This window comes from Lissotriton vulgaris, chromosome 2_2 (genome assembly GCF_964263255.1).
Source record: "Lissotriton vulgaris chromosome 2_2, aLisVul1.2, whole genome shotgun sequence".
Lineage (NCBI taxonomy): Eukaryota > Metazoa > Chordata > Amphibia > Caudata > Salamandridae > Lissotriton > Lissotriton vulgaris.
Window position 1 is genome coordinate 328,250,694 of NC_141688.1, and position 26,351 is coordinate 328,277,044.

The following is a 26,351-nucleotide window of genomic DNA, read 5'->3' on the forward strand; positions in this document are numbered from 1 at the left end:
GAGGGACAGTTCAGGTTTGGGCCCTTTGGGTCCCAGGTTTGGCTGTGCCCAACAGAATCCATCTGTGGGAGGTCCCTAACTGTTTTTAAGGGGGCTCCCTCAGGAGTTTTTAAAGTTTTCACCTTACTAGGCCTACTAGTTTTGGTGCCCCTAATCTGTTGATGGGGGTGCTTTATTTGACAGGGGGCCCTCTGGGTCTCACTGTCCTTCTTGTCCTCTGCAGCCCTGGGCTGACTAAGGCAAGGTAGAGAGGGGCAGGTTACCTGCTCCAGACTGGATCCCACCTGAGAAGGGTCCACTGCCATCAGAGGCTCTGTCAGGCCAGGCCTAACAACCTCTGGGGCAGTTCCTTCATCAGGGGTAAGATCAGTTCCCTGAGGAGGCTGATCCTGTCCTACTGTCTGGTGAGGGGGAGATTTCTCTTCCTCCTCCATGCTCTCAGTTTGGGTGGAGTGATCCATCATTTCAGGCTTCACAACACACATATCTGTTTGAGTTTGGGCTGTGGCCATCACAGCCCCACCAACCTTTTCAGGAGGAGACTCAGTTTGGGTTTCTGCTGTTATCATAACAGCTTTGCTATTCTGGTTTGGAAGAGCTTCTGGTAAAGATGGGGCAGAGAGCTGCTCAGCCCTACCAACCTTTTCAGGAAGGACATCTTGAATGGGGGCTATAGCCAGTACAGCCCCACTAACCTTTCCATTGGAATTTACCATTCTAGAATGGATTTCCTGTTCAACCTCAGCCCAGGCTGAGATTTCCAAATCATTACCCAGTAGACAGTCTACAGGCAAGTTTGGTGACACTGCCACTCTCTTTGGGCCAATGACACCTCCCCAGCTGAGACTTACTACTGCCATGGGATGATTTGTTTGGATGCCATCAATGTTTGTTACCTGGTATGTGGCACCTGGTAAAAGTTGCTTAGAGGGGACTATACAGTCAGCCACCATGGTGATGCTAGCCCCTGTGTCTCTAAAAGCTTCAACTTTCAAACCATTGATGATGGGTTCTTGTCTATATTTGCTCAAGGTATTTGGGCAAACAGAGAAGTTGGCAAACCCCATGCCAGTCTCATAGACAAGATCATTTGGGGATGGAGACCTGGATAGGCCAGGGTCCCCTTGGGCTCCAAAAGTAAACCCACCCAGATTCCTGGGTGCGCTCCCACTTCCTGGGGGATTACTGCTGACAGTAACAGGAGGTGTTGGAGCTGGCTTTGGAGGTATGTTTTCTTTATTGCCATTCTTGGGACAACAGCTGTCTGTTTTGTAATGCCCAACCTGTTTACAGGCATGGCAATAAGGCTTTTTCTCTGTTGAAGAAGTGTCTTGGGACCCACCCCCCTTCTTGGAGTTTTGAGGCCCTGGGGAAGTGTTTTCTTTACTTTTATCCCCACCCTTATCTTGAGGCTTGGTAGACTCCTTCTTCTGGTTATTGTCCTGATTCTTAGGCCTAATCCTGGTTCTGACCCACTTATCTGCCCTCTTTCCCAATTCTTGGGGAGAGGTCAAATCTGAGTCCACCAGGTGCTGGTGTAAGAGCTGGTTCTGACAATTACTAAGGATCTGCTCCCTCATAATCAAATTATACAATCCTGTGAAGTCATGTACTTTGCTGCCATTTAGCCAACCCTCCAGAGCCTTAGTTGCACAATCAACAAAATCAGTCCAGTCCTGAGTCTGTGTCTTCTGGGTATCTCTGAACTTTAACCTGTACTGTTCAGTGGTTAAGCCAAACCCATCTATCAGAACACTCTTCAGGACTTTGTAATTGCTGGCATCCTCATGTCTGACAGTGAGGAGCCTATCCCTCCCTTTCTCTGAAAAGGAGTACCATAAGATTGCTGCCCACTGTTCCTCAGGAACCTGCTGTACCATGCAGGCTCTCTCCAGAGCAGTCATCCATTTGTGGATGTCATCCCCTTCCTGATAGGGGGGCACAATCTTTGTCAGGTTTCTACTATCATAGGACCTGGGTTTCTCTTTAGGAACTTTGCTGCCACCAGTGGCATCTAAGCCACACAATTTTCTTTCTCTTGCTAAAGCAAGTTTAGCTTGAGCCAAGGCTACCTCTTCCCTTTCTATTTGGAGTTGGACAGCCCTCATCCTGGCCCTATGCTCTTTTCTCTGGGAGGAAGTCATTCCTCTTTGAGATTCTCTTGAGGCACTAGAAAGATGAGAATCCCCTGACAGAGATCTCACCCTCCTGTTGCCTGGGAGAATTTGGTTATGAGATCTGGAGTGGTGCTGGCCCTCTCCATTCTCATGTAGGTCCAGGTTGGCCTGGTTAAGCCTGGCAACCTGTACCTGGTTTCCCCTCTGATCCTGATCTTCAGGCTCTTCTACATCAGAGCCTTCCTCTTCCTCTTCCTCCTCCTCTTCTTCTTCTGGAAGATTCTCATTCTCAGGGGAGTGTATCCCTTCACCTGATTCTAAGGGAGCCTGACTCACCTTATCTAGGTCATCCTTTTCTAGGAGAGCTACTAGGGAAGGAATGGTAGGGCCTCTGCCCTTTTTTAGCCCCCTGGCTGTGCACAAGGCACTCAGGTCTTTGTGGCTAAGGTTGTCATATCTGGATGTTGTCCCTATAGGATCAACTATTACAGGAGCAGAGCCTGAGGCTCTACCTGTATCAGACATGACTGCTAGTGAGGTGTAAGTGATGCACTTACCTACACTAAGTGGTTTCCTACTGTACCTTGCTAGTGAGTTGTAGTCAGGGTGTGCTAATCCCTTTAATCTACAACTACTAAGTTCAGTAGAACTTAATATGCTAAGCTTTTGATTTATATGTACCTAGAGGTACTTGATGTGATCTTTCAATTTGATAAAGATTGCAATGGTAAAACAAACAGCAAGCTCAAATCCGCACCGCTGCACACCAATGTGAGAAGTTGGCCTGATATGTAGTGTTTCCAATTCTGGAACCACTGGGTATCAGTCCAAACAAACCCCAAAGATGTCTGGTTGTAAGTCAACCTTGTTAGACAAGCTATCCTAGTGGTAGCATGGACTAAGCAGCCTTAAAGGCTTAACTTAAGAGGTCGTGTTAAGCGAGCTGTTTTACCACATACAATCCTGTAATCAAATGAAAGGACACCACACAAGTATATATTATAAAAATATATGTATTTATTTCTAAATTACTCCCCAGTACTCTTTATGAGGAAAGGGGCACAAGCGTTAAATCAAAAAGCACTGTTATCCATTTTGTGGATCTGAGGCTCATTTTAAATCAACCGCGTTTCAGTAAAGTAACATGTCTTCTCCCTCTAGAAGGGTGGAATGCTACCCCCGTCGCCAGAACTGGCGAGGGGGTAGTATTCCAATTCGTATGACACCTTACACGACATGTTTTGATAAAGCCAAACCAAAGTTGCTATATAACCGCGAGGATTATAAGGCGCTTAAGAGTATATGGTATGGCATTATCCCGGATCAGCTTAGGGAGTTGTTCCCGACAGCTGCAGACAGGCTCAGCTCATGCCAGAGCACCATCTCACATAAAACCACGCACTCTGCCTCCAGGATTGATGAGGCCTTCCATAGGAGTGGCTTACAGGCTATATATGTGTCCAGATATAGGTTTAGATATAGGTATACTATATCTAAGCAAGGGGTGATTACACCCACTTGCCCCAGCTGAGTGATCAGCCAGTTGTGTCAATTTAGATAGCCAGCCAGGGGTGGCAAAAGATATGCTGCAGCCCCTGGTAGGCCTTGGTGGCACCTATGCCCTGGGCACCTATAGTGCTCTGTACAGGGGCTGATAAGGTGACCCAAGCCAATCTAGTTATGCACCTAGGGTACATGGAATCCGTTTTACAGAGAGAGCAGATAGCCTGGGGCCCTGATTAGCAGGGAACCAGGCCAACTAAGTCGAAAACCAGCTAAACAAAGGGCAAAAAATCTGGGGTAACCATAGTCAGGTAGCCACCTTCCTACAGGTAGCGACAGAGCCCACAGTACAGCCGCGGATGAAGGAAGCTATACTTGGGCTCTTCATGTGCCTAATGGATGAGCTGCCTCCAGAATGGGTCCTCCCAGGGTGATGATCTCCCAACTGAAGATGGAAGAAGGTTTTTTTGCTCCATAATCAGTTCCTCTTTAAATGATATATTACAAGGCTTCTACAAGTGCATCACCATCGATCCCTCATTACCCATCCCTTGCGTCACTTGGTTTGTTACTAGTTCGAGATTCTACTACATTTCTTCTGGATTCCTATTGCTTAGCTCTTCCTTCTTCCTGATTTCAGGCAGAGTGTGGTGTCTTACTGTTCACTCTACAATAATCTTCATCTACCATCAAGTGCTATAAGATGCCAAAGAGGGTTTTTCCCTCCGTGTTTGTGTGCAAGCACGCAGCACAGGGTAGGAGGCCTCACCGGACTCTCTCACCATTGCTATTCCATCCATATATCTTTTGGAGAATTCTGCCATTTGTCTCTCCTGTCCCTATATCGGTGACATTCCCTTTTGCTCTCAGGACCATTTAAGGTGTGTTTTATCCTATAAATGGTTGCCCAGTGCTACATCTCAATGACTTCCTCGTACATCATCATCATGTCAGAATATTGACATCCTTTTAGACTTAATGAATTCTCATTCTTGCATTACTTGACACCATTCAGTTTCCTGCACCTCCTTAGGGTTCCTCAACATCATAGGTCCACTCCGTGGCTCCCAGTCAACTACCTCACCATATACGTTCATAGACAAGAATATAGAGGGCCAACTCCCTATATTGTCACCATCCAATAAACTGTCATGGATAACTATTGCCAGTATACACCAGGCTCACCTAATAAATCCTTTAAATACCCAATCTGACGTCCTAAATGGCGATATACTTCTTGAACCTATACCAACATTGCAGAAAGCCAGCTGCCAACAATCTCAGTAAACCTACTAACAATAGCCCTTTGCATAATCTTTTCTTGAGACCTGAACACTGCAACCAATACAATGGGAGACTCCAAACATAAAGATTCCAAAGGCACTAACTAAAGATTTTAAACAAGGGCAAAAAAGGCCTACACAGAAGCCACCAATCACAGATTCCCCCATCAAGGGGAATGTGAACATAATCCTACAGCACCTCAACTCCCTCTTCGACCTCACCCATAGTACAAAAAATAAGACTGACATTCTTGAGAATGAGATGCTGGGCCTAAAAAATGTCAACAAGGAAATTTCAGGCAGAGATGAAGAAATTGAATCACGTATCAGTAAGATAGAGGACACACAACTGCCCCTGATATATAAATAAGCAACAACAACAAAAAAGATCGAATTCTGATCTCTGATCTTGAAGACAGAAATCAGAGGGGGAACTTGAGGATATGCGGCCTCCCTGAAATCAAAGAGCAAGCTGCCCTTTCTTGTGTGGCTTTCCTTGAAATCTCGATTGCAGGTATGCTTGACATCTCCTTTGGGAAACACTTTGAAATTGATGAACCTCAACAGAAAATCCACCAATTCTAGCCAGTCCTTAATGAGGCTGCCAGCTTTTTCTTTAACAGAGTCAAAAAAATATTCAGTACCTTTTCCATTAGACATACTCAATCCTATGGGCAAGATACTCCAACCAACGATACAGGTGCTAGACTGGTCAAAGCTTCAAGATCAGGCTCACCTGTAGATCCCTGCCAACTCAGGATCGCTGCCCTTGTTTCAGATAAGATTGCCCCGGTTTTAACAAATATCATCTAGCTTGAATTTGATTCTGATTTCTTTCCAATTTGCTGGTAGAAAGTGTCTGTTCTTCCTCTCCTCAAAAAAACCTTCATTGGACCCTCCTGATCAAAATAATTATTGTCTTCTCCTGCTGGCTTAGATTATTGTAAAAGTAAAGAACTCTCAACTCCCTGACTTTATTCAATCCAACAACCTCTTGGACGCCACTCAAATTGTTTCCATCCAAATCATAGTATGGAAACTGCCCTAATTAAGGTCACCGAAGAAATCCAAATAACCTTAGATGCAGGAGGCAAAGTGGCCTTGATTCGGTGCTTGACACGGTTCACCACAGCAAATTGCTGTCCCGTCTGACTGAGATCGGTATCACAGGCTCCGCCTGGAACTCACTCAGTTCATTCCTACTATCACAAGAGCAATCGCTTCGACTGGACAACTAATGCCTTTTTCTCTTCCATGCGGGGTCCCGCAGTGGTCCCGCTCGGCCCCACACTTTTCAACACTCATGTTACCCTCTGGTTGAGATCGTTAAATCATTTGGCTTTGCCCTTATTTCTTATGCCAACGACATGCAAGTCGTCGTCTCTCTTGGCAGTGAGGGGCCTGATCAAGGCACCAGCTTCTGTAACTGCTTGCAGGCTGTCAGTAATTGGATGTCTGAGAACTGCCTCCAGTTAGGTAAGACCGAGGTGCTGCTCTTTGCTGCCCATCCTTCATTCTGGACGCCTGCCTGGTGGCCCCGAGAGCTCCGCCCTCTCCCCACGCCAGTCAATAAAGCCCGAATCTGGGTGTCTTGATAAATGATAAGCTTCGTCTTACTGACCAGGCCAACGCAGTCTCTTCTAAAGTATTCTATACTCTGCAGATGATAAAATCGCTTCTTCCTTTAATTCCATCACATCTGCAAAAATAAATAGTCACCTCTCTTGCAATCTCCAAACTTGATTACTGCAAGGCAGTTTACCTCAGTGCTCATCAACACACACTACACAAGCTACAAACGCTACAAAATGCCACAGCCGCCTCCTCCACTACATTCCGAAACACTGATCGGTGTTCAAACATTTGGAGAAGCTTTACTGGCTTCAATCAGGTACAGGATGACTTTCAAAGCTCTCTGTGTTACCTACAAGGCTTTGCGCTGGGTCCCACCTCCAACTGGAACAAGTTTCCCATCCACATTACATACTCCACTAATCTTTTGTCTTTCACAAAAGCTCTCATGACCTGGTTATTCAATTCTTCATAGGTTTTCTTCACGTTACAGAGTAGCTAGCGCCAAGATACCACGGGTATTTGAGTGTTTATCAAGCCCAATTAACAAGATATAATTTGATTGAGATTTATAAAGCACAGAGATATCGGCTGAGTATCCCGGCGCCGGCTTCAAGGCTATCTTCACAGGCAAACAGTGGCGCTATTCCTGTTGGAACAATCAGGTTTTTTGTTTTTTCTTGAAGATTAGTGTCTCAGCTGTTGTACGTAACTTCGACTGAAGTTCATTGCAAACATCTGAGCCGAGATAGGAGAAAGACCTGCCTCCAATTCTCGCTCAATAAATCTTAGGAATCTAAGCCAATTCTCTGGTAGAAGAACAGAGACTTTGCAAAGGCGCGCACTCTGTAATGCGTTCCCTGCGACAGCCTACCCCGGTGGCTTGTAGTGCTTTGTGGGCAAGGAGCAGTGTTTTAAAAGGAGACCTTTTTAATGGGAGCCAATGAAGAGCCTGCAAGTGAGGGGCTATATGGGATCTGTGGGGGAGATCCCGGAGAGTTCCAGCCGCCAAATTTTGAACCACTTGCAGTCTATTAAGAGGGTAATCTGATAGACCCAAGTATAAGGCATTCCCTTAGTCCACTCTGGACGTTATCCTAGCCTGGTTAAAAGGAAAGGCCCCTTTCAAGTTGATGCGCAGATTCTTAACTGTATTCTGTTGAGGGCCAGGGGGTGGGGGTTCATTGGCAAAAGGTCTGCCATGAAACTGGCGAGATAGAGCCAAAAAATAATCTTTCTGGGGCAGATTGACAACTTCTGGCGCGTTCCTGCAAGTCAGCAGGGATGCGCCAGGTTAAGATGCGTGACACAAGTTTACCCGTGCGCCACCACAGATGCGCTGCAATGCAATGCAATCCATCAACTGTTGTTTTTGCATTTGCATTTACAATGCGGCGCATCAAGGTGCATGGATAAACAGATGCATGTTGCATCTGCCCACGTAAGGTTGGCGCAGTGCTGGAGTTGTGTCGGGGGCGCAACGCAACTCCAGCACTGTTCCAACCTGGCCTATCCACAACATGGTGCGTCACTCCTTACGGCTGCTTCTAGCAGGCGTCGGGTTTTGACGCAACGTGGCTGTAAAAGTGACTGTGTGAAATCTTGTAGATTTCACGGTGTCACTTTTACGTGGCGTTCTGGTGCCGGAAGGCCCACCCTGCACCGGAACGCCCACATGAAACCTGACGCAGGTTTCATGTGGCGCAGGGCTTTACAAAGTGACTCATCTCCCTAGATGCATCATGTAAATAAGGCACAACGTGACGCATGGTTTATGCCGCCGCTGCATCACAAAAGTGACACCAAGGCAGCGTAAAAGTGTCGTAAGGGGCTTGTAAATCTGCCTCTCTGTCTTTTCGGCATTGCATTTCAATTGATTAACAGTTATCTAAAGAAATACGGGTGAGATATGTTCTTTCAAAACTTTATCAGCAATCTCTTCTCACTTTCCACAGGTAAACAACAGCTGGGTGTCGTCAGCATAAGAAATCCCTTTAGCCCCAAACTCCTCAGCTAACAAGGCTAAAGGTGTGAGGGCCACACAACTTTTCATGCAAAGACCCCAGGGTTACATGTTCCATATCTATGTTCGACTAGGTGGTTGAATACTAGGTTTATGGCTACCTTTACCCTGCACAATGCCTTTCCAGTGTTACTAATTCTTTCTCCTGCCAGAGACAATTCTTTTCCATGATGCATGGGTATGGTTATCCATCTTCACAGTTTACTTTTTGGATCTCACAATACTTACCCAGTTAACCCGTAAACCTTACCACACCTACACGCTCTCTAGATAATATCATACACGAGTCTCAATCCTACGTACTAATCTCCGTGTCACGTTTACTACCTAACATTCGACATAATGAACTTATGTCCTGTGTAACTCCCTTACCCATTGATGTGTACTTTGTAGTTTAGTCACCTCATTCCTATGTTTTAGGAGGAGCCATTCCAAGATTATAGGATATTACTACTTACTGACTCCTACACTGCCCTATGTTGATCATGTTGCTCTTTAACCTTTGTTTATGCTTAAAGGTAGGGCACCTACACAGGGGATACACTACCCTCCTGCCTTGGCCATTGAACTGCAGCCAGCCCTTACCTTGATCTGCAGGTAGAAGCCCCGTACACTGACCTGTACTCAGCCCCCTTACCTTGAGCTGCAGGTAGAAGCCCCCTACACTGAGCTGTACTCAGCCCCCCTACCTTGAGCTGCAGGTAGAAGCCCCATGCACTGACCTGTACTCAGCCCCCCTACCTTGAGCTGCAGGTAGAAGCCCCCTACACTGACCTGTACTCAGCCCCCCTACCTTGAGCTGCAGGTAGAAGCCCCCTACACTGAGCTGTACTCAGCCCCCCTACCTTGAGCTGCAGGTAGAAGCCCCATGCACTGACCTGTACTCAGCCCCCCTACCTTGAGCTGCAGGTAGAAGCCCCCTACACTGACCTGTACTCAGCCCCCCTACCTTGAGCTGCAGGTAGAAGCCCCCTACACTGACCTGTACTCAGCCCCCCTTACCTTGAGCTGCAGGTAGAAGCCCCCTACACTGACCTGTACTCAGCCCCTCTTACCTTGAGCTGCAGGTAGAAACCCCCTACACTGACCTGTACTCAGCCCCCCTACCTTGATCTGCAGGTAGAAACCCCGTACACTGACCTGTACTCAGCCCCCCTTACCTTGAGCTGCAGGTAGAAACCCCGTACACTGACCTGTACTCCGCCCCCCTTACCTTGAGCTGCAGGTAGAAGCCCCATGCACTGACCTGTACTCAGCCCCTCTTACCTTGAGCTGCAGGTAGAAACCCCCTACACTGACCTGTACTCAGCCCCCCTACCTTGATCTGCAGGTAGAAACCCCGTACACTGACCTGTACTCAGCCCCTCTTACCTTGAGCTGCAGGTAGAAACCCCGTACACTGACCTGTACTCCGCCCCCCTTACCTTGAGCTGCAGGTAGAAGCCCCATGCACTGACCTGTACTCAGCCCCCCTACCTTGAGCTGCAGGTAGAAGCCCCATACACTGACCTGCACTCAGCCCCCCTACCTTGAGCTGCAGGTAGAAGCCCCATACACTGACCTGCACTCAGCCCCCCCTACCTTGAGCTGGAGGTACAAGCCCCATGCACTGACCTGTACTCAGCCCCTCCTACCTTGAGCTGCAGGTAGAAGCCCCATGCACTGACCTGTACTCAGCCCCTCCTACCTTGAGCTGCAGGTAGAAGCCCCATACACTGACCTGTACTCAGCCCCCCTTACCTTGAGCTGCGGGTAGAAGCCCCGTACACTGACCTGTACTCAGCCCCCCTACCTTGAGCTGCGGGTAGAAGCCCCGTACACTGACCTGTACTCAGCCCCCCTTACCTTGAGCTGCAGGTAGAAGCCCCATACACTGACCTGTACTTAGCCCCCCTACCTTGACCTGTACTTAGCCCCCCTACCTTGACCTGTACTTAGCCCCCCTACCTTGACCTGTACTTAGCCCCCCTACCTTGACCTGTACTTAGCCCCCTTACCTTGAGCCGCAGGTAGAAGCCCCATACACTGACCTGTACTCAGCCCCCCTACCTTGAGCTGCAGGTAGAAGCCCCCTACACTGACCTGTACTCAGCCCCCCTTACCTCGAGCTCAGGTAGAAGCCCCCTACACTGACCTGTACTCAGCCCCCCTACCTTGAGCTGCAGGTAGAAGCCCCCTACACTGACCTGTACTCAGCCCCCCTACCTTGGGCTGCAGGTAGAAGCCCCATACACTGAGCTGTACTCAGCCCCCTTACCTTGAGCTGCAGGTAGAAGCCCCATACACTGACCTGTACTTAGCCCCCCTACCTTGACCTGTACTTAGCCCCCCTACCTTGACCTGTACTCAGCCCCCCCTACCTTGAGCTGCAGGTAGAAGCCCCCTACACTGACCTGTACTCAGCCCCCCTTACCTCGAGCTCAGGTAGAAGCCCCGTACACTGACCTGTACTCAGCCCCCCCTACCTTGAGCTGCAGGTAGAAGCCCCCTACACTGACCTGTACTCAGCCCCCTTACCTTGAGCTGCAGGTAGAAGCCCCCTACACTGACCTGTACTCAGCCCCCCCTACCTTGAGCTGCAGGTAGAAGCCCTGTACACTGACCTGTACTCAGCCCCCCTACCTTGAGCTGCAGGTAGAAGCCCCCTACACTGACCTGTACTAAGCCCCCCTACCTTGAGCTGCAGGTAGAAGCCCCCTACACTGACCTGTACTCAGCCCCCCTACCTTGAGCTGCAGGTAGAAGCCCCCTACACTGACCTGTACTCAGCCCCGTACCTTGAGCTGCAGGTAGAAGCCCCCTACACTTACCTGTACTCAGCCCCCCTACCTTGAGCTGCAGGTAGAAGCCCCCTACACTGACCTGTACTCAGCCCCGTACCTTGAGCTGCAGGTAGAAGCCCCCTACACTGACCTGTACTCAGCCCCCTTACCTTGAGCTGCAGGTAGAAGCCCCAGACACTGAGCTGTACTCAGCCCCCCTACCTTGAGCTGCAGGTAGAAGCCCCATACACTGACCTGTACTCAGCCCCCCTACCTTGAGCTGCAGGTAGAAGCCCCATACACTGACCTGTACTTAGCCCCCCTACCTTGACCTGTACTTAGCCCCCCTACCTTGACCTGTACTTAGCCCCCCTACCTTGACCTGTACTTAGCCCCCTACCTTGACCTGTACTTAGCCCCCCTACCTTGACCTGTACTTAGCCCCCTTACCTTGAGCCGCAGGTAGAAGCCCCATACACTGACCTGTACTTAGCCCCCCTACCTTGACCTGTACTCAGCCCCCCTACATTGGGCTGCAGGTAGAAGCCCCCTACACTGACCTGTACTCAGCCCCCCTTACCTTGAGCCGCAGGTAGAAGCCCCATACACTGACCTGTACTCAGCCCCCCCTACCTTGAGCTGCAGGTAGAAGCCCCCTACACTGACCTGTACTCAGCCCCCCTACCTTGAGCTGCAGGTAGAAGCCCCGTACACTGACCTGTACTCAGCCCCCCCTACCTTGATCTGCAGGTAGAAGCCCCGTACACTGACCTGTACTCAGCCCCCCTACCTTGAGCTGCAGGTAGAAGCCCCCTACACTGACCTGTACTCAGCCCCCCCTACCTTGAGCTGAGGGTAGAAGCCCCCTACACTGACCTGTACTCAGCCCCCCTACCTTGACCTGTACTTAGCCCCCCTACCTTGAGCCGCAGGTAGAAGCCCCATACACTGACCTGAACTCAGCCCCCCTTACCTTGAGCTGCAGGTAGAAGCCCCATCCACTGACCTGGACTCAGCCCCCCTTACCTTGAGCTGCAGGTAGAAGCCCCATACACTGACCTGGACTCAGCCCCCCTACCTTGAGCTGAGGGTAGAAGCCCCATACACTGACCTGTACTTAGCCCCCCTACCTTGACCTGTACTTAGCCCCCCTTCCTTGAGCTGCAGGTAGAAGCCCCGTACACTGACCTGTACTCAGCCCCCCTACCTTGAGCCGCAGGTAGAAGCCCCCTACACTGACCTGTACTCAGCCCCCCTACCTTGAGCTGCAGGTAGAAGCCCCATACACTGACCTGTACTTAGCCCCCCTACCTTGACCTGTACTTAGCCCCCCTACCTTGAGCCGCAGGTAGAAGCCCCATGCAGTGACCGGTACTCAGCCCGCCTACCTTGAGCTGCAGGTAGAAGCCCCGTACACTGACCTGTACTCAGCCCCCCTACCTTGAGCTCCAGGTAGAAGCCCCCTACACTGACCTGTACTCAGCCCCCCCTACCTTGAGCTGCAGGTAGAAGCCCCCTACACTGACCTGTACTCAGCCCCCCCCTTACCTTGAGCTGCAGGTAGAAGCCCCCTACACTGACCTGTACTCAGCCCCCCTACCTTGAGCTGCAGGTAGAAGCCCCCTACACTGACCTGTACTTAGCCCCCCTTACCTTGACCTGCAGGTAGAAGCCCCATGCAGTGACCGGTACTCAGCCCCCTTACCTTGAGATGCAGGTAGAAGCCCCCTACACTGACCTGTACTCAGCCCCCCTACCTTGACCTGTACTTAGCCCCCCTATCTTGACCTGTACTTAGCCCCCCTACCTTGACCTGTACTTAGCCCCCCTACCTTGACCTGTACTTAGCCCCCCTACCTTGACCTGTACTTAGCCCCCCTACCTTGACCTGTACTCAGCCCCCCTTCCTTGAGCTGCAGGTAGAAGCCCCGTACACTGACCTGTACTCAGCCCCTACCTTGAGCTGCAGGTAGAAGCCCCCTACACTGACCTGTACTCAGCCCCCCCCCACCTACCTTGAGCTGCAGGTAGAAGCCCCTTACACTGACCTGTACTCAGCCCCCCTTACCTCGAGCTCAGGTAGAAGCCCCCTACACTGACCTGTACTCAGCCCCGCTTACCTCGAGCTCAGGTAGAAGCCCCCTACACTGACCTGTACTCAGCCCCGTACCTTGAGCTGCAGGTAGAAGCCCCCTACACTGACCTGTACTTAGCCCCCCTACCTTGAGCTGCGGGTAGAAGCCCCATACACTGACCTGGACTCAGCCCCCCTTACCTTGAGCTGCAGGTAGAAGCCCCCTACACTGACCTGTACTCAGCCCCCCCCTTACCTTGAGCTGCAGGTAGAAGCCCCCTACACTGACCTGTACTCAGCCCCCCCTACCTTGAGCTGCAGGTAGAAGCCCCGTACACTGACCTGTACTCAGCCCCCCCTACCTTGAGCTGCAGGTAGAAGCCCCACACACTGACCTGTACTCAGCCCCCCTTACCTTGAGCTGCAGGTAGAAGCCCCATGCACTGACCTGTACTCAGCCCCCCTACCTTGAGCTGCAGGTAGAAGCCCCATACACTGACCTGTACTCAGCCCCCCCTACCTTGAGCTGCAGGTAGAAGCCCCGTGCACTGACCTGTACTCAGCTCCCCTTACCTTGAGCTGCAGGTAGAAGCCCCATGCACTGACCTGTACTCTGCCCCCCTACCTTGAGCTGCAGGTAGAAGCCCCCTACACTGACCTGTACTCAGCCCCCCTACCTTGAGCTGCAGGTAGAAGCCCCGTACACTGACCTGTACTCAGCCCCCCTACCTTGAGCTGCAGGTAGAAGCCCCGTACACTGACCTGTACTCAGCCCCCCTACACTGACCTGTACTCAGCCCCCCTACCTTGAGCTGCAGGTAGAAGCCCCATGCACTGACCTGTACTCAGCCACGCTTACCTTGAGCTGCAGGTAGAAGCCCCATGCACTGACCTGTACTCAGCCCCCCTACCTTGAGCTGCAGGTAAAGCCCCCTACACTGACCTGTACTCAGCCCCCCTACCTTGAGCTGCAGGTAGAAGCCCCGTACACTGACCTGTACTCAGTCCCCCTACACTGACCTGTACTCAGCCCCCCTACCTTGAGCTGCAGGTAGAAGCCCCGTACACTGACCTGTACTCAGCCCCCCTTACCTTGAGCTGCAGGTAGAAGCCCCATGCACTGACCTGTACTCAGCCCCCCCTACCTTGAGTTGCAGGTAGAAGCCCCCTACACTGACCTGTACTCAGCCCCCCTACCTTGAGCTGCAGGTAGAAGCCCCATACACTGACCTGTACTCAGCCCCCCTACCTTGAGCTGCAGGTAGAAGCCCCATACACTGACCTGTACTTAGCCCCCCTACCTTGAGCCGCAGGTAGAAGCCCCATGCAGTGACCGGTACTCAGCCCCCCTACCTTGAGCTGCAGGTAGAAGCCCCGTACACTGACCTGTACTCAGCCCCCCTACCTTGAGCTCCAGGTAGAAGCCCCCTACACTGACCTGTACTCAGCCCCCCCTACCTTGAGCTGCAGGTAGAGCCCCCTACACTGACCTGTACTCAGCTCCCCCCTTACCTTGAGCTGCAGGTAGAAGCCCCCTACACTGACCTGTACTCAGCCCCCCCTACCTTGAGCTGCAGGTAGAAGCCCCATACACTGACCTGGACTCAGCCCCCCTTACCTTGAGCTGCAGGTAGAAGCCCCCTACACTGACCTGTACTCAGCCCCCCTTACCTTGAGCTGCAGGTAGAAGCCCCATGGACTGACCTGTACTCAGCCCCCTTACCTTGAGCTGCAGGTAGAAGCCCCATGGACTGACCTGTACTCAGCCCCCCCTACCTTGAGCTGCAGGTAGAAGCCCCGTACACTGACCTGTACTCAGCCCCTACCTTGAGCTGCAGGTAGAAGCCCCCTACACTGACCTGTACTCAGCCCCCCGTACCTTGAGCTGCAGGTAGAAGCCCCGTACACTGACCTGTACTCAGCCCCCTTACCTTGAGCTGCAGGTAGAAGCCCCATACACTGACCTGTACTCAGCCCCTACCTTGAGCTGCAGGTAGAAGCCCCCTACACTGACCTGTACTCAGCCCCCCTACCTTGAGCTGCAGGTAGAAGCCCCATGCGCTGACCTGTACTCAGCCACCCTTACCTTGAGCTGCAGGTAGAAGCCCCATGCACTGACCTGTACTCAGCCCCCCTACCTTGAGCTGCAGGTAGAAGCCCCCTACACTGACCTGTACTCAGCCCCCCTACCTTGAGCTGCAGGTAGAAGCCCCGTACACTGACCTGTACTCAGCCCCCCTACACTGACCTGTACTCAGCCCCCCTACCTTGAGCTGCAGGTAGAAGCCCCGTACACTGACCTGTACTCAGCCCCCCTTACCTTGAGCTGCAGGTAGAAGCCCCATGCACTGACCTGTACTCAGCCCCCCTACCTTGAGCCGCAGGTAGAAGCCCCATGCAGTGACCGGTACTCAGCCCCCCTACCTTGAGCTGCAGGTAGAAGCCCCGTAAACTGACCTGTACTCAGCCCCCCTACCTTGAGCTCCAGGTAGAAGCCCCCTACACTGACCTGTACTCAGCCCCCCCTACCTTGAGCTGCAGGTAGAGCCCCCTACACTGACCTGTACTCAGCTCCCCCCTTACCTTGAGCTGCAGGTAGAAGCCCCCTACACTGACCTGTACGCAGCCCCCCTACCTTGAGCTGCAGGTAGAAGCCCCATACACTGACCTGGACTCAGCCCCCCTTACCTTGAGCTGCAGGTAGAAGCCCCATACACTGACCTGGACTCAGCCCCCCTTACCTTGAGCTGCAGGTAGAAGCCCCCTACACTGACCTGTACTCAGCCCCCCTTACCTTGAGCTGCAGGTAGAAGCCCCATGGACTGACCTGTACTCAGCCCCCCTTACCTTGAGCTGCAGGTGAAGCCCCATGGACTGACCTGTACTCAGCCCCCCCTACCTTGAGCTGCAGGTAGAAGCCCCGTACACTGACCTGTACTCAGCCCCTACCTTGAGCTGCAGGTAGAAGCCCCCTACACTGACCTGTACTCAGGCCCCCGTACCTTGAGCTGCAGGTAGAAGCCCCGTACACTGACCTGTACTCAGCCCCCTTACCTTAAGCTGCAGGTAGAAGCCCCATACACTGACCTGTACTCAGCCCCTACCTTGAGCTGCAGGTAGAAGCCCCGTACACTGACCTGTACTCAGCCCCCCTTACCTCGAGCTCAGGTAGAAGCCCTGTACACTGACCTGTACTCAGCCCCCCTACCATGAGCTGCAGGTAGAAGCCCCATGCACTGACCTGTACTCAGCCCCCCTACCTTGAGCTGCAGGTAGAAGCCCCATACACTCACCTGTACTCAGCCCCTACCTTGAGCTGCAGGTAGAAGCCCCATACACTGACCTGTACTCAGCCCCCCTTACCTCGAGCTCAGGTAGAAGCCCTGTACACTGACCTGTACTCAGCCCCCCTACCTTGAGCTGCAGGTAGAAGCCTGATGCACTGACCTGCACTCAGCCCCCCTACCTTGAGCTGCAGGTAGAAGCCCCATACACTGACCTGTACTCAGCCCCCCTACCTTGAGCTGCAGGTAGAAGCCCCTTGCACTGACCTGTACTCAGCCCCCCTACCTTGATCTGCAGGTAGAAGCCCCGTACACTGAGCTGTACTCAGCCCCCCTTACCTTGAGCTGCAGGTAGAGGTCTCATACACAGTGCTGTTCCCATCCTCCCTTACCTTGAGCTGCAGGTAGAAGCCCCCTAGGCTGCAGCAGACCCTGCACTCCAGCATCTTGTCGTCGTTGTTGTGCGCGTAGCGTAGCGCCTTCTCGAAGCACTCCAGGCTCTTCTGGAAGACGCTGAGGCCCAGGTAGGCATTGCCCATGCTCAGGCACACCTGGCCGTTGAGCTGCAGGCTCACGCTGCTGCCCTGCATGTTCAGGCAGGTCTTGCAGTAGGAGATGGTCTTCGGGAACTCGCAGAGCTTCTCGTTGCTGCGCGCCAGGTTCAGGTAGCTCTCCATCAGGTAATCGGGGTCCTCCATCTCCCGCGCTGTGTCGATCTGGATCACTGCAAACTGTCACCAAAAGCAGAGTTAGGCGCTAGCACTGAAGGGGGTCAATGCATTACACAAGGAATGGCTTGTTGCAGGGCGCACGACTGACGACAGACAAGCCCTAAGCCTATGCAACCACATCAGCGAGATATCACAATAAGCACTGGTAGAGCCAATAGGTCTCCCCCATGCCAGAGCTATTGCTTTGCTAATGTGTTTTAGCCATGTGGCTGCTGTTCAGCATGACTAAAAGTTAGGGCGTAGGGGAGAGTGGCATGGAGTGTCGTAGAGTGGAATGGTGAAGAGTGGAGTATTGTATCGTCCAGTGGAGTGGCATAGAGTGCCGTGTATTGGAGTGGCTTAGAGTGGAGTCGCGACCAGTAGTGTACAGTGGAGTGGCATAGAGTAGAGTGGACAGGTGTAGAGTACATTGGCATAGAGTGTTGCGGAGTATAGTGGCGTAGAGTACAGTGACATACAGTTTTGTGGTATAGAACTCAGCAGTGCACACTTCTGCATCATAGATTGCAGTGGTTTAAAGTAGAGTAGAGTAGCATAGAGTACAGTGGCCCGGTGTGCAGAGGTGCAGATTACATTAAAGGGACATAGAGTGCAGTGGTGCAGAGGAGATTAGAGTGGCGTACAGTGGATTGGCATAGAGTGCAGGGGTGTAGAGTGGGGAGGTACAGAGTAGGGTGCAGTGGGAAAGAGTGCAGTGGTGTAGATTAGAGTGGTGTGGAGTGCATCAGCGTAAAGTAGAGTGGTGCAGAGTAGAGAGGCATAGAGTGATGTGGTGTAGAGTGCAGTAGTGTGGAGTGGAGTGGTGCAGATGGCAGTAGAGAGGGGTGGCGCAGAGCGCAGTGGCATGGAATGGTGTAAATCGAGTGGTCCATAGTAGGGTGCTGTGGCGTGGAGTGGTGCGAGTGTGCATGGTGTGGTACCGCACTGCAATACAGACAAAAAAATCTCACTTGAAATGAGCATTACATTTGCACAGACATAGAGTTTTACTGATAATAGTATACAGCACACAAACTATAAATTGTGGGTATGTCATCATCTAGCGGAGGGGTTCCCAAACTTTTGACTCCTGAGGACCCCCACTGAATCACTACTGGAAGCCGGGGACCCCCAAGCAATTTGTACAATTTAAATTTCTTTTTAAAAACACCTTTTGAAGCAGAGGCAATTTCAAGAGGGAGACAGCCTGAATTGGGTCTATTGCAATTGACATGTATGCATACAGCAGTGTATTATTTAGTGGTAACCAAGGGCTTGTGGAAAGTGAGCAATCAGACAGCTGCCCCGTGTCTCTGCCCGGTTTTCCCTTCTGTTCCCCTTGCTGCCCCCGTGCCTCTCTGCCCGTTCTGCCTTCTGTTCTTAGCTGCCCGTATATTTCTGTATTCTGTATTTTGCTGCTATGCCATTTGTTTTTTGTGCCCGTCTGCCCTCTGTGCCACTCGTTTTTCCCTCGTTTTTGTGCCCCTTTTGCCTTCTGTTCCACTCGTTTTTCCCGCCTTTCTGCCCTCTGTTCCACTCGTTTTTTGTGCTTTTCAGCCATCTGTTCCACTTGTTTTTCCCTCGTTTTTTGTGCCCTTCTGCCCTCTGTTCCACTCGCTTTTTGTGCATTTCTGCCCTCTGTTCCACTTCGTTTTCCCCTCGTTTTTTGTGCCCTTCTGCCCTCTGTTCCACTCGTTTTTTGTGCCTTTCTGCCCTCTGTTCCACTTCGTTTTCCCCTCGTTTTTTGTGCCTTTCTGCCCTCTGTTCCACTCGTTTTTTGTGCCTTTCTGCCCTATTTCCACTCGTTTTTGGTGCCTTTCTGCCCTGTTCCACTCGTTTGTCCCTCGTTTTTTTGAACCCCTCTGCCCTCTGTTCCACTTGTTTTTGTGCCTTTCTGCCCTCTGTTCCACTTTGTTTTCTACTCGTTTTTTGTGCCCTTCAGCCTTCTGTTCCACTTGTTTTTTTGTGCCTATCTGCCTCTGTAAAAACAACAGCTGATGGACAGAATGCAGAACAATGTCATACATTCACCCCAGTACAGAGATCTGGGCCTAAACCCATCATTTTTTTGCACTCCACACCACCCCAGTTCAGACATGGCCATATGCAAATCAGCCTTGACCCTGTGCCTCATGGGAACAGTCCAGCCCGAACTGCCAAGCCATGTCTTTCCTGGACCAGAATCAAGCATCCTAGGACCGGTTTCTGGCTATCAGCCGTCATCAGCCAGGATAGCTTGACTCCAGTGGTGTGGAGAGCAAGGGACTCACGTCTGAGCATACCCATCCCACTCGGGGTAACAAATACAAAAACAACAGTTGATGGACAGAATGCAGAACAATGTCATACATTCACCCCAGTACAGAGATCTGGGCCTAAATCCATTTTTATTTTGCACTCCACACCACCCCAGTTCTGGGGTAATGCCTGTCCATGTGGAGAGGTCCAGGATGACTCTGGCTGCGGCCTGGAGTCTTTCAAGGAGGTGGGAGGAGATTCCAGCGTAGAGAGCATTGCCGTAGTCCAATGGCAGTTAGTGTTGAGCGCCTGCATGATAGTCTTTCTGATGTTGATGGGGATCCATTAGAAGAGTCTGCAGAGCATACAGAGGGTGTGGAAGAAGGAGGAGGCAACTGCATCGTTTCATGGTGAGATGGCTGTCGAGGATAATGCGAGGTTGAACACATGGTCTGTTGGTGTGGGTCCGATTTCTGCCAGCCACCAGTTGTGGTCCCAAGCAGAGATGTACCAAAGATCAAAACTTCCCTTTTGTGGGAGTTGAGTTTGAGGAAGTTGTCTCTCATTCATTTTGCGACGGGGGTCATGGCATTGCAGAAGTTTGTTTGAGCGTTGGAAGGGTCCTCGGTGGGCCGCCACAGATTACATCAGAACTCTCCTAGATCTTGGAGAAACCTTGGCCTTGATCTTCCTGGGAAGAGGAGAGGATTAGTTGAGTCAGCGTAGGAGATTATGTTGAGTCCATGGGATCTGATGATTGCTGCGAGGGGAGTCCTGTAAATGTTGAACAAGGTGGGGCTGACAGATGATCCTTGGGGGATGCCACAGAGGATGTTCTTGGGTGCAGAGGTGAAGGATTCAGTCAGATGCTTTGTGTGCATCCTGAGAGGAAGGAATCGATCCACATGAGGGCGCTGTGCTGTATGCCGACACTGTGTAGTCTGTTGATAAGGGTGTTGTGGGAGACCATGTTGAACACCGCAGAGAGGTCGAGGAAGATCAAGGCCATGGTTTCTCCACAATCGTGGAGAGTTCTGATGTCTTCTGTGGCAGCAACCAGCACGGTCTCAGTGCTGTGGTTGGCACGGAATCCTGATTGTGAGGCCTCAAATAGATGGCTTTGTTCCATGTATTTGATAAGTTGCTAGTTGATGGCTTTCTCAAGCACTTTAGCTGGGTATGGGAGCAGGAAGATCGGTCAGAGGTTTTTTAGGTCTCTGGGGTCGGCAAATGCTTCTTTAGGAGGAGTTATGTTATGTTATGTTATGTTATTGGTTTTTATACCGCGCACAGCTGCCCCAGCAAAGGGGCGTCCTGGCGCCAGGAAAGGTAAACACAACATCACAAAGCGCATACAGCAAAGTCAGGAAAATTAATTAAAAAGAAAAGTTTTAATAGCACGTCTGAAAAGCAGTAAATCCTCCATAGCTCGGATTTCACTGGGCAGAGAGTTCCACAATTTGGCCGCCACTACCCGGAAGGAGCGGCCACCCATCCTGCTCAGCAGAAAACGTGGAACAACAGACAGATTCTGACCCATCGATCTCAAGGATCGAGAAGGAACATATGGGGTCAGTAAATTCGTCAAAATCGGTGGAGCTATACCTTTCAAAATTTTAAAAGCTAGGCAAAGCACCTTAAACTCGATCCGACGAGCGACAGGCAGCCAGTGGAGCGATTGCAATGCTCTAGATGTCGAGCAACGACGGGGCAATCCCAGTACCGCTCTTGCGGCCGCGTTCTGCACACGTTGCAGCCGCATGAGTTCTGCCTTGTTCGCACCTGCAAGTAAGACACTAGCATAGTCTATCCTGGATAGGATCGAAGCCTGGACTACAAGCTGTCTAGTGGGGGCATCAAAGAATTTGAGCACCGGCCTGATGCCCCTGAGTATGCCAAAACAGGAGGCAGCCACCCTCTTAGTTTGGCAGATGAAGCTCAATGTGGGGTCCAGCCATACCCCGAGGTTTTTTATCTCTATGGCAGGAGAAGGTATCGTTCCTAGCTCAGGGGGCCACCAGTTGTCGTTCCACCATCCAGGTTGCTTTCCCACCACCATCACCTCAGTCTTCTTTGTGTTCAATTGGAGACAGTTTAGGTTCATCCAATTGGCCACCGCACGTAGCCCCTCACAGAAGTTGCGGGCGTCCACAGCTGAGTCCCCACTTAGTGTGACCGCCAGCTGCGTGTCATCCGCATAGGACACCATTGTCAGGCCCCAGCGTTTGACTACCGCAGCCAGCGGACTCACGTATAGGTTAAAAAGAGTGGGGCTCAAAGATGAACCCTGTGGGACTCCCAAGGTGAGCGGGTGGGAGGTGGATTTGCCAGGTGGTATCGCAACCTGAAAGGATCTGTTGGTAAGGAAGGAACGGAACCACCCTAGCGCCGTGCCCCTAACCCCAGCTTCCGCTAGCCTCCGCAATAGGATCTCGTGGGACACCGTATCGAAGGCGGCACTCAGGTCTAACAACAGGAGTGCCGCTGTTCGTCCGGTGTCCAGCACGGAGCGCAGATGTTCAACCATGTATAACAAGGCAGTCTCCGTGCTGTGACCAGCACGAAATCCATTTTGCGTGGGATCCAAGATGTTAGCTTTGGCAAGATGGTCGGCCAGGATCCTATTCACATGGGCTTCGGTGATTTTAGCAGGCCACGGCAGCAGTGAAATGGGGCGATAGTTTTCGGGTTTTACAGGATCTAGGGTAGGCTTTTTTAGGATGGGAGTAACTACCGCTTGCTTCCACTTGGTGGGCACCACCCCTGAGGTCAAAGACGTGTTGATAAGGGCCAGCAAGGGAGCACGACATAACGCCTGCATGTTTTTGAACTGAGTCGGTATGAGAGGGTCTGCTGGAGAGCCAGATTTGATTTTTTGGCTCAATAGATCGAAACCCTCCTCAGAAAGGGGGGCCAGCAAATCCAAGGACGGAGTATTGCCCTTTAGACCGACATCCAGGACCAATTGATGCACGGCAGTTGGGAAGGTGCGATAGATTGTATGCACCTTTTGGACAAAGAAAGAGGCCAGACTCTCGCAATGAGAGTCTGTACAGATTTCAGCAGCAGAGGCCCTCTTAGTCGTCAGCTCTTTTAGAACCTTAAAGATAAGTTTAGAGGGATTAGGGCTATCCCGGAACTCCTGCGCGTAATATGCAGCACGTGTTCGGCAGACCGCTCTATGGTATGCCTTGGACAAAGTGAGATAGCAGGATTTACGCACGGGGTCGTAGGCCTTCCTCCATTGCCTTTCCGCTTGCCTGCACTCTCTCTTGAGAGACGCCAGGGTCTCATCATACCACGGGCTATGAGCCTTAGTACGGCACTTGGAGCGCACCAAGGGGATAAGGGAATCTAGGGCCGTTTCAATCCAAGCGCAGAAAGAGTCGTACCCTCCCTCAACATCCGAGAAGGTAGGTAAGGGAGTCATTCCAAGTAGAGAGTGGAAATCTTCTAGTTTTAATTTGCTCCACTGGCGAGAAAAAGAGGTTTTGTTCTGTGCCACAAATATAGGGTCTGCCACAGGAATGGCTGCCTTCACCAGCATATGATCAGTCCATGTCAGCGGGACGGATGGATACATGATTATATCCTCTAAGGTGGTGAAGAACGGATCCAGTGTATGACCACCTGAATGGGTAGGGGAAAACACTTTTTGTAGGAGCTGCAAGGCTTCTAAATCGGCTAAGGAGCTCTTAATAGCAGGTTGGGATGTGCAGTCAAAATGCAGATTGAGATCGCCAACCACATTAAAATTAGCACAGCCAAGCGCTTCTATGCTAATGACGTCTGGGAGAGCGGCTCTAAAGGCCGCATCGCAGCCCGGAGGCCGGTATATTAGAAGACCTGAGAAGCTGTAGCAGTGGGAAAGAGAAATTCTAAAGCGGGCACATTCGCAGCCCTGGAGTTTTAATTCTTTCCATTCGCAGGGAAAACAACGTTTCACTGCCATCGCAATGCCACCCCCTCTAGAGCCGCGGTTAAAAGTGGCCACTGTATATTCTGGGGGGAAAGCAAGATTTAGAATCGCGATGTCAGCGTCCTGAAGCCAGGTCTCGGTGATAAAGAACACATCTGGGGAGTCGTTAGTCACAATATCAAAGATCTCCGCCTGGTGTTTGACCAGAGATCTGACATTTAAACTGTATATACTCACAGTGTTCACCCCAGCCACGTTATTCAGCCGGGCGGAGGCTTCTATGAAGCGGCTACGAGAAGAGGGGGGCAGACACCAACAACAGTGGGTGCACCGATAAGGACCCCTTAACGGCGATACACGCGGAAGAGAACAGATGGGAACTTGCTTCCGTAACGCCAATAGATCTGATCTACCATACCTGACAGGAGGGAAAGCCATAGCGAAGGAAAGATTTCTGCCGCGCGCCGCACTTCCTTAGCGCTCACCGCGCGAGGGAAGTGAGCTTTAAATGCCGCCTCACCTAGGCTCCCAACGGAGCACTAGAGCGCTGCAACAAGTGGCGCGCTGAGAACCAGCACCCCCAATATGGCGGCCAAGCGTCACCAGTAAGGGATGTTGGGAACACAGAGAACTCCGCTCTACAAGCGGTGGGGGGCCCAATTTATCGTGCAAGTCTGTGGACAATCTTATCAGCGATTAAAAAGCAAAGTAAGAGTTAAATAACTGAAAGCCACAAATACGAAGAAGTTTTAAAATATCAAATTGCGCTGCACGCGAATAATGCAGAGGTCGGGGAGCGCGTTAGCAAATGCGCGTTAGTCTTTCCAAAGAACAAGTCAGATCTAGAAGGTTGCTGAGGAAATGTTGAAGATGCGGGTGAGTTCCGTTCTGATCAGGTTTGCTCTGAGGTGGAAGAGGAGGTGGGAACAGGGGTCACTGGGTGCCTTGGAGTGTATGGATGACATGATGGTTGTGGTGGTTTGGGTCGTGAGCAGAGACAGGTGGTTAAAGTTCAGCTGGTGTTCGTGGTTGGTTGCGGTTGTTGAGGCTGAGGGTGGTGAGTTGGGGTCGAGGTGATTGTAGACAGTGGCAATCTTGCTGTGGAGGTACTCTGAGAGGGCGTTGCAGAGTTCTTGAGATGGATGGATGGTGTTCTCAGTGCCCGTTAGGTTGGAGTATTCCTTCACAATTTTGAAGAGGTTCTTCATTTAGTTGGCTGCGGTGTGGATGCGGACCGTGGTAGCTGTTTTCTTGGATACGTAAGTGGTCATTACTGAGGGCTTGGTGGCACCCCATCGCTTCTCGAGATGGTACCAGTTGTGCCAGATGGTTCTAAGCTCCGGGGTGTATCAGCTGGCTTGTTATGAGGATTTGTTGGTTTTCGCTGGTTTCAAGCGTCAGCACATTTGTGGATCCAGGCAGAGCAGTTCTGGTTGGCTTGGCAAGGCCTGCTGACTTTTTGGGTTGTGAGGTGCTGAGAGTTTGTTTTCATACCGTCTCGGTCACCTTGTCCCAGCTGCCAACACACCACAAAGATGTGCTTCATTTGACCTTTTACTAATTCTGAAAAATTCTGAAATTGTTGCACAGTTCATTTAAATGTTGTTGTGTGTTAGAAAAAAACCCTTTCTTGCAACCAGTAACCAGCAAGATCGTGACATAAATCTACTCAATTTGAAGTCCAAAAGAGAAAAGTAAACATAAAGCTCCCTGGAAGAACAAGCTGACATTTGGCCTCTGTCTTTGAATGCACAGCACATGAGACAATATAAGAACCACATTTACAGGCCTGTTCACAGAAAGAAGCCCTGTAGGAGAATACAAGGAGAGGTAGTGTGAAAAGGATTTACTCCTTGGGATATAGAAAGTCACAGTGGACAGCCTAAAATAATTAAAGTCAGCAAATAAAAAGACAGAAATTGTGAATTACATAGCCAACAGTAAGCAACAGGTAGAATGCATTCCTAGGCAGGGCTTTCCAGGGGAGGCTAGAAGGGTGAGAACCGGTTTTGTTGCGGTGCTGCAATATTGGTGCAAAATAACAAACGCAGAGGTGCGTGAGACCACATAAGCTGATTCCTAATCCCATCCTCCCTTTTTTCCCCCTCGGAGGGTGACGCAGTAACACAAGTGATCTACGATGAGGTAGGGACGGGGTTGTACACCTCCCTCACTCCACTATGCGTGAAGAACAACGTCCGTGCATGAGCCGCCCAATTAAACAGATTAGATAACTATGCGATCCTGAGACCCCCAAGCAGTGGAGGGGGTAGTAGCAGTTGAACCCTCCCTAGGGGCCATAAAGGCAGGCATAATAGACCTGAAGGGCACTCTGGAACCAAAGATAGACACTGTGACCATTGAGGTCATCCTGATCAGGGCAGACCTTCAGAAACTAAGCAAGAAGGTCACAATGGCCGAGTCCCAAATTGTTCAGCTCCAGTCCCCGACAAAACACCTGGAAGCGCAAGTGCAAACCCTAATGCAGCAGGCCACAACCATAGCAGCCAAACTTGAAGACCAGGAAGGGAGGGCGAGAAGGAATAATATCAGAGTGGTGGGGGTCCTGAAGGGAGCGGAGGGCCCCAGTATAGACCTCTTCCTATAAGACTTTATATTAAACACACTGCGGCCCAAGAGACTGTCCAAATTCTTTTCAATTGAGAGGGGGCATTGAGCCCCAGTGGCCCTGCCCAAACCAGGGGTTTCCCCACAGACAATAATCACGAAGATCTTCAACTATTGTGATTGTGATGCTATCCTCCAAGCAGCCAGAGTGAAAGCTGACATACACTTCGAGAACCCATTCCCCCTGTAGGTGCAATGACAGCGGAGGAGTTTTGAGGAAGTGAAGAGAATACTCTTT

General features: G+C 51.2%; 1 protein-coding gene across 1 annotated transcript in view; it reads right to left on the minus strand.

Moving 5' to 3' along the window:
* The window catches only part of RAPSN (receptor associated protein of the synapse), a 139,095-nt gene that overhangs the window by 61,025 nt on the left and 51,719 nt on the right, over positions 1-26,351 (minus strand). Inside the window, exon 2 of the mRNA XM_086959730.1 lies at positions 17,011-17,349. Coding sequence (XP_086815856.1) covers positions 17,011-17,349 — 339 coding nt within the window. The remainder of the gene's footprint in view (positions 1-17,010; positions 17,350-26,351) is intronic.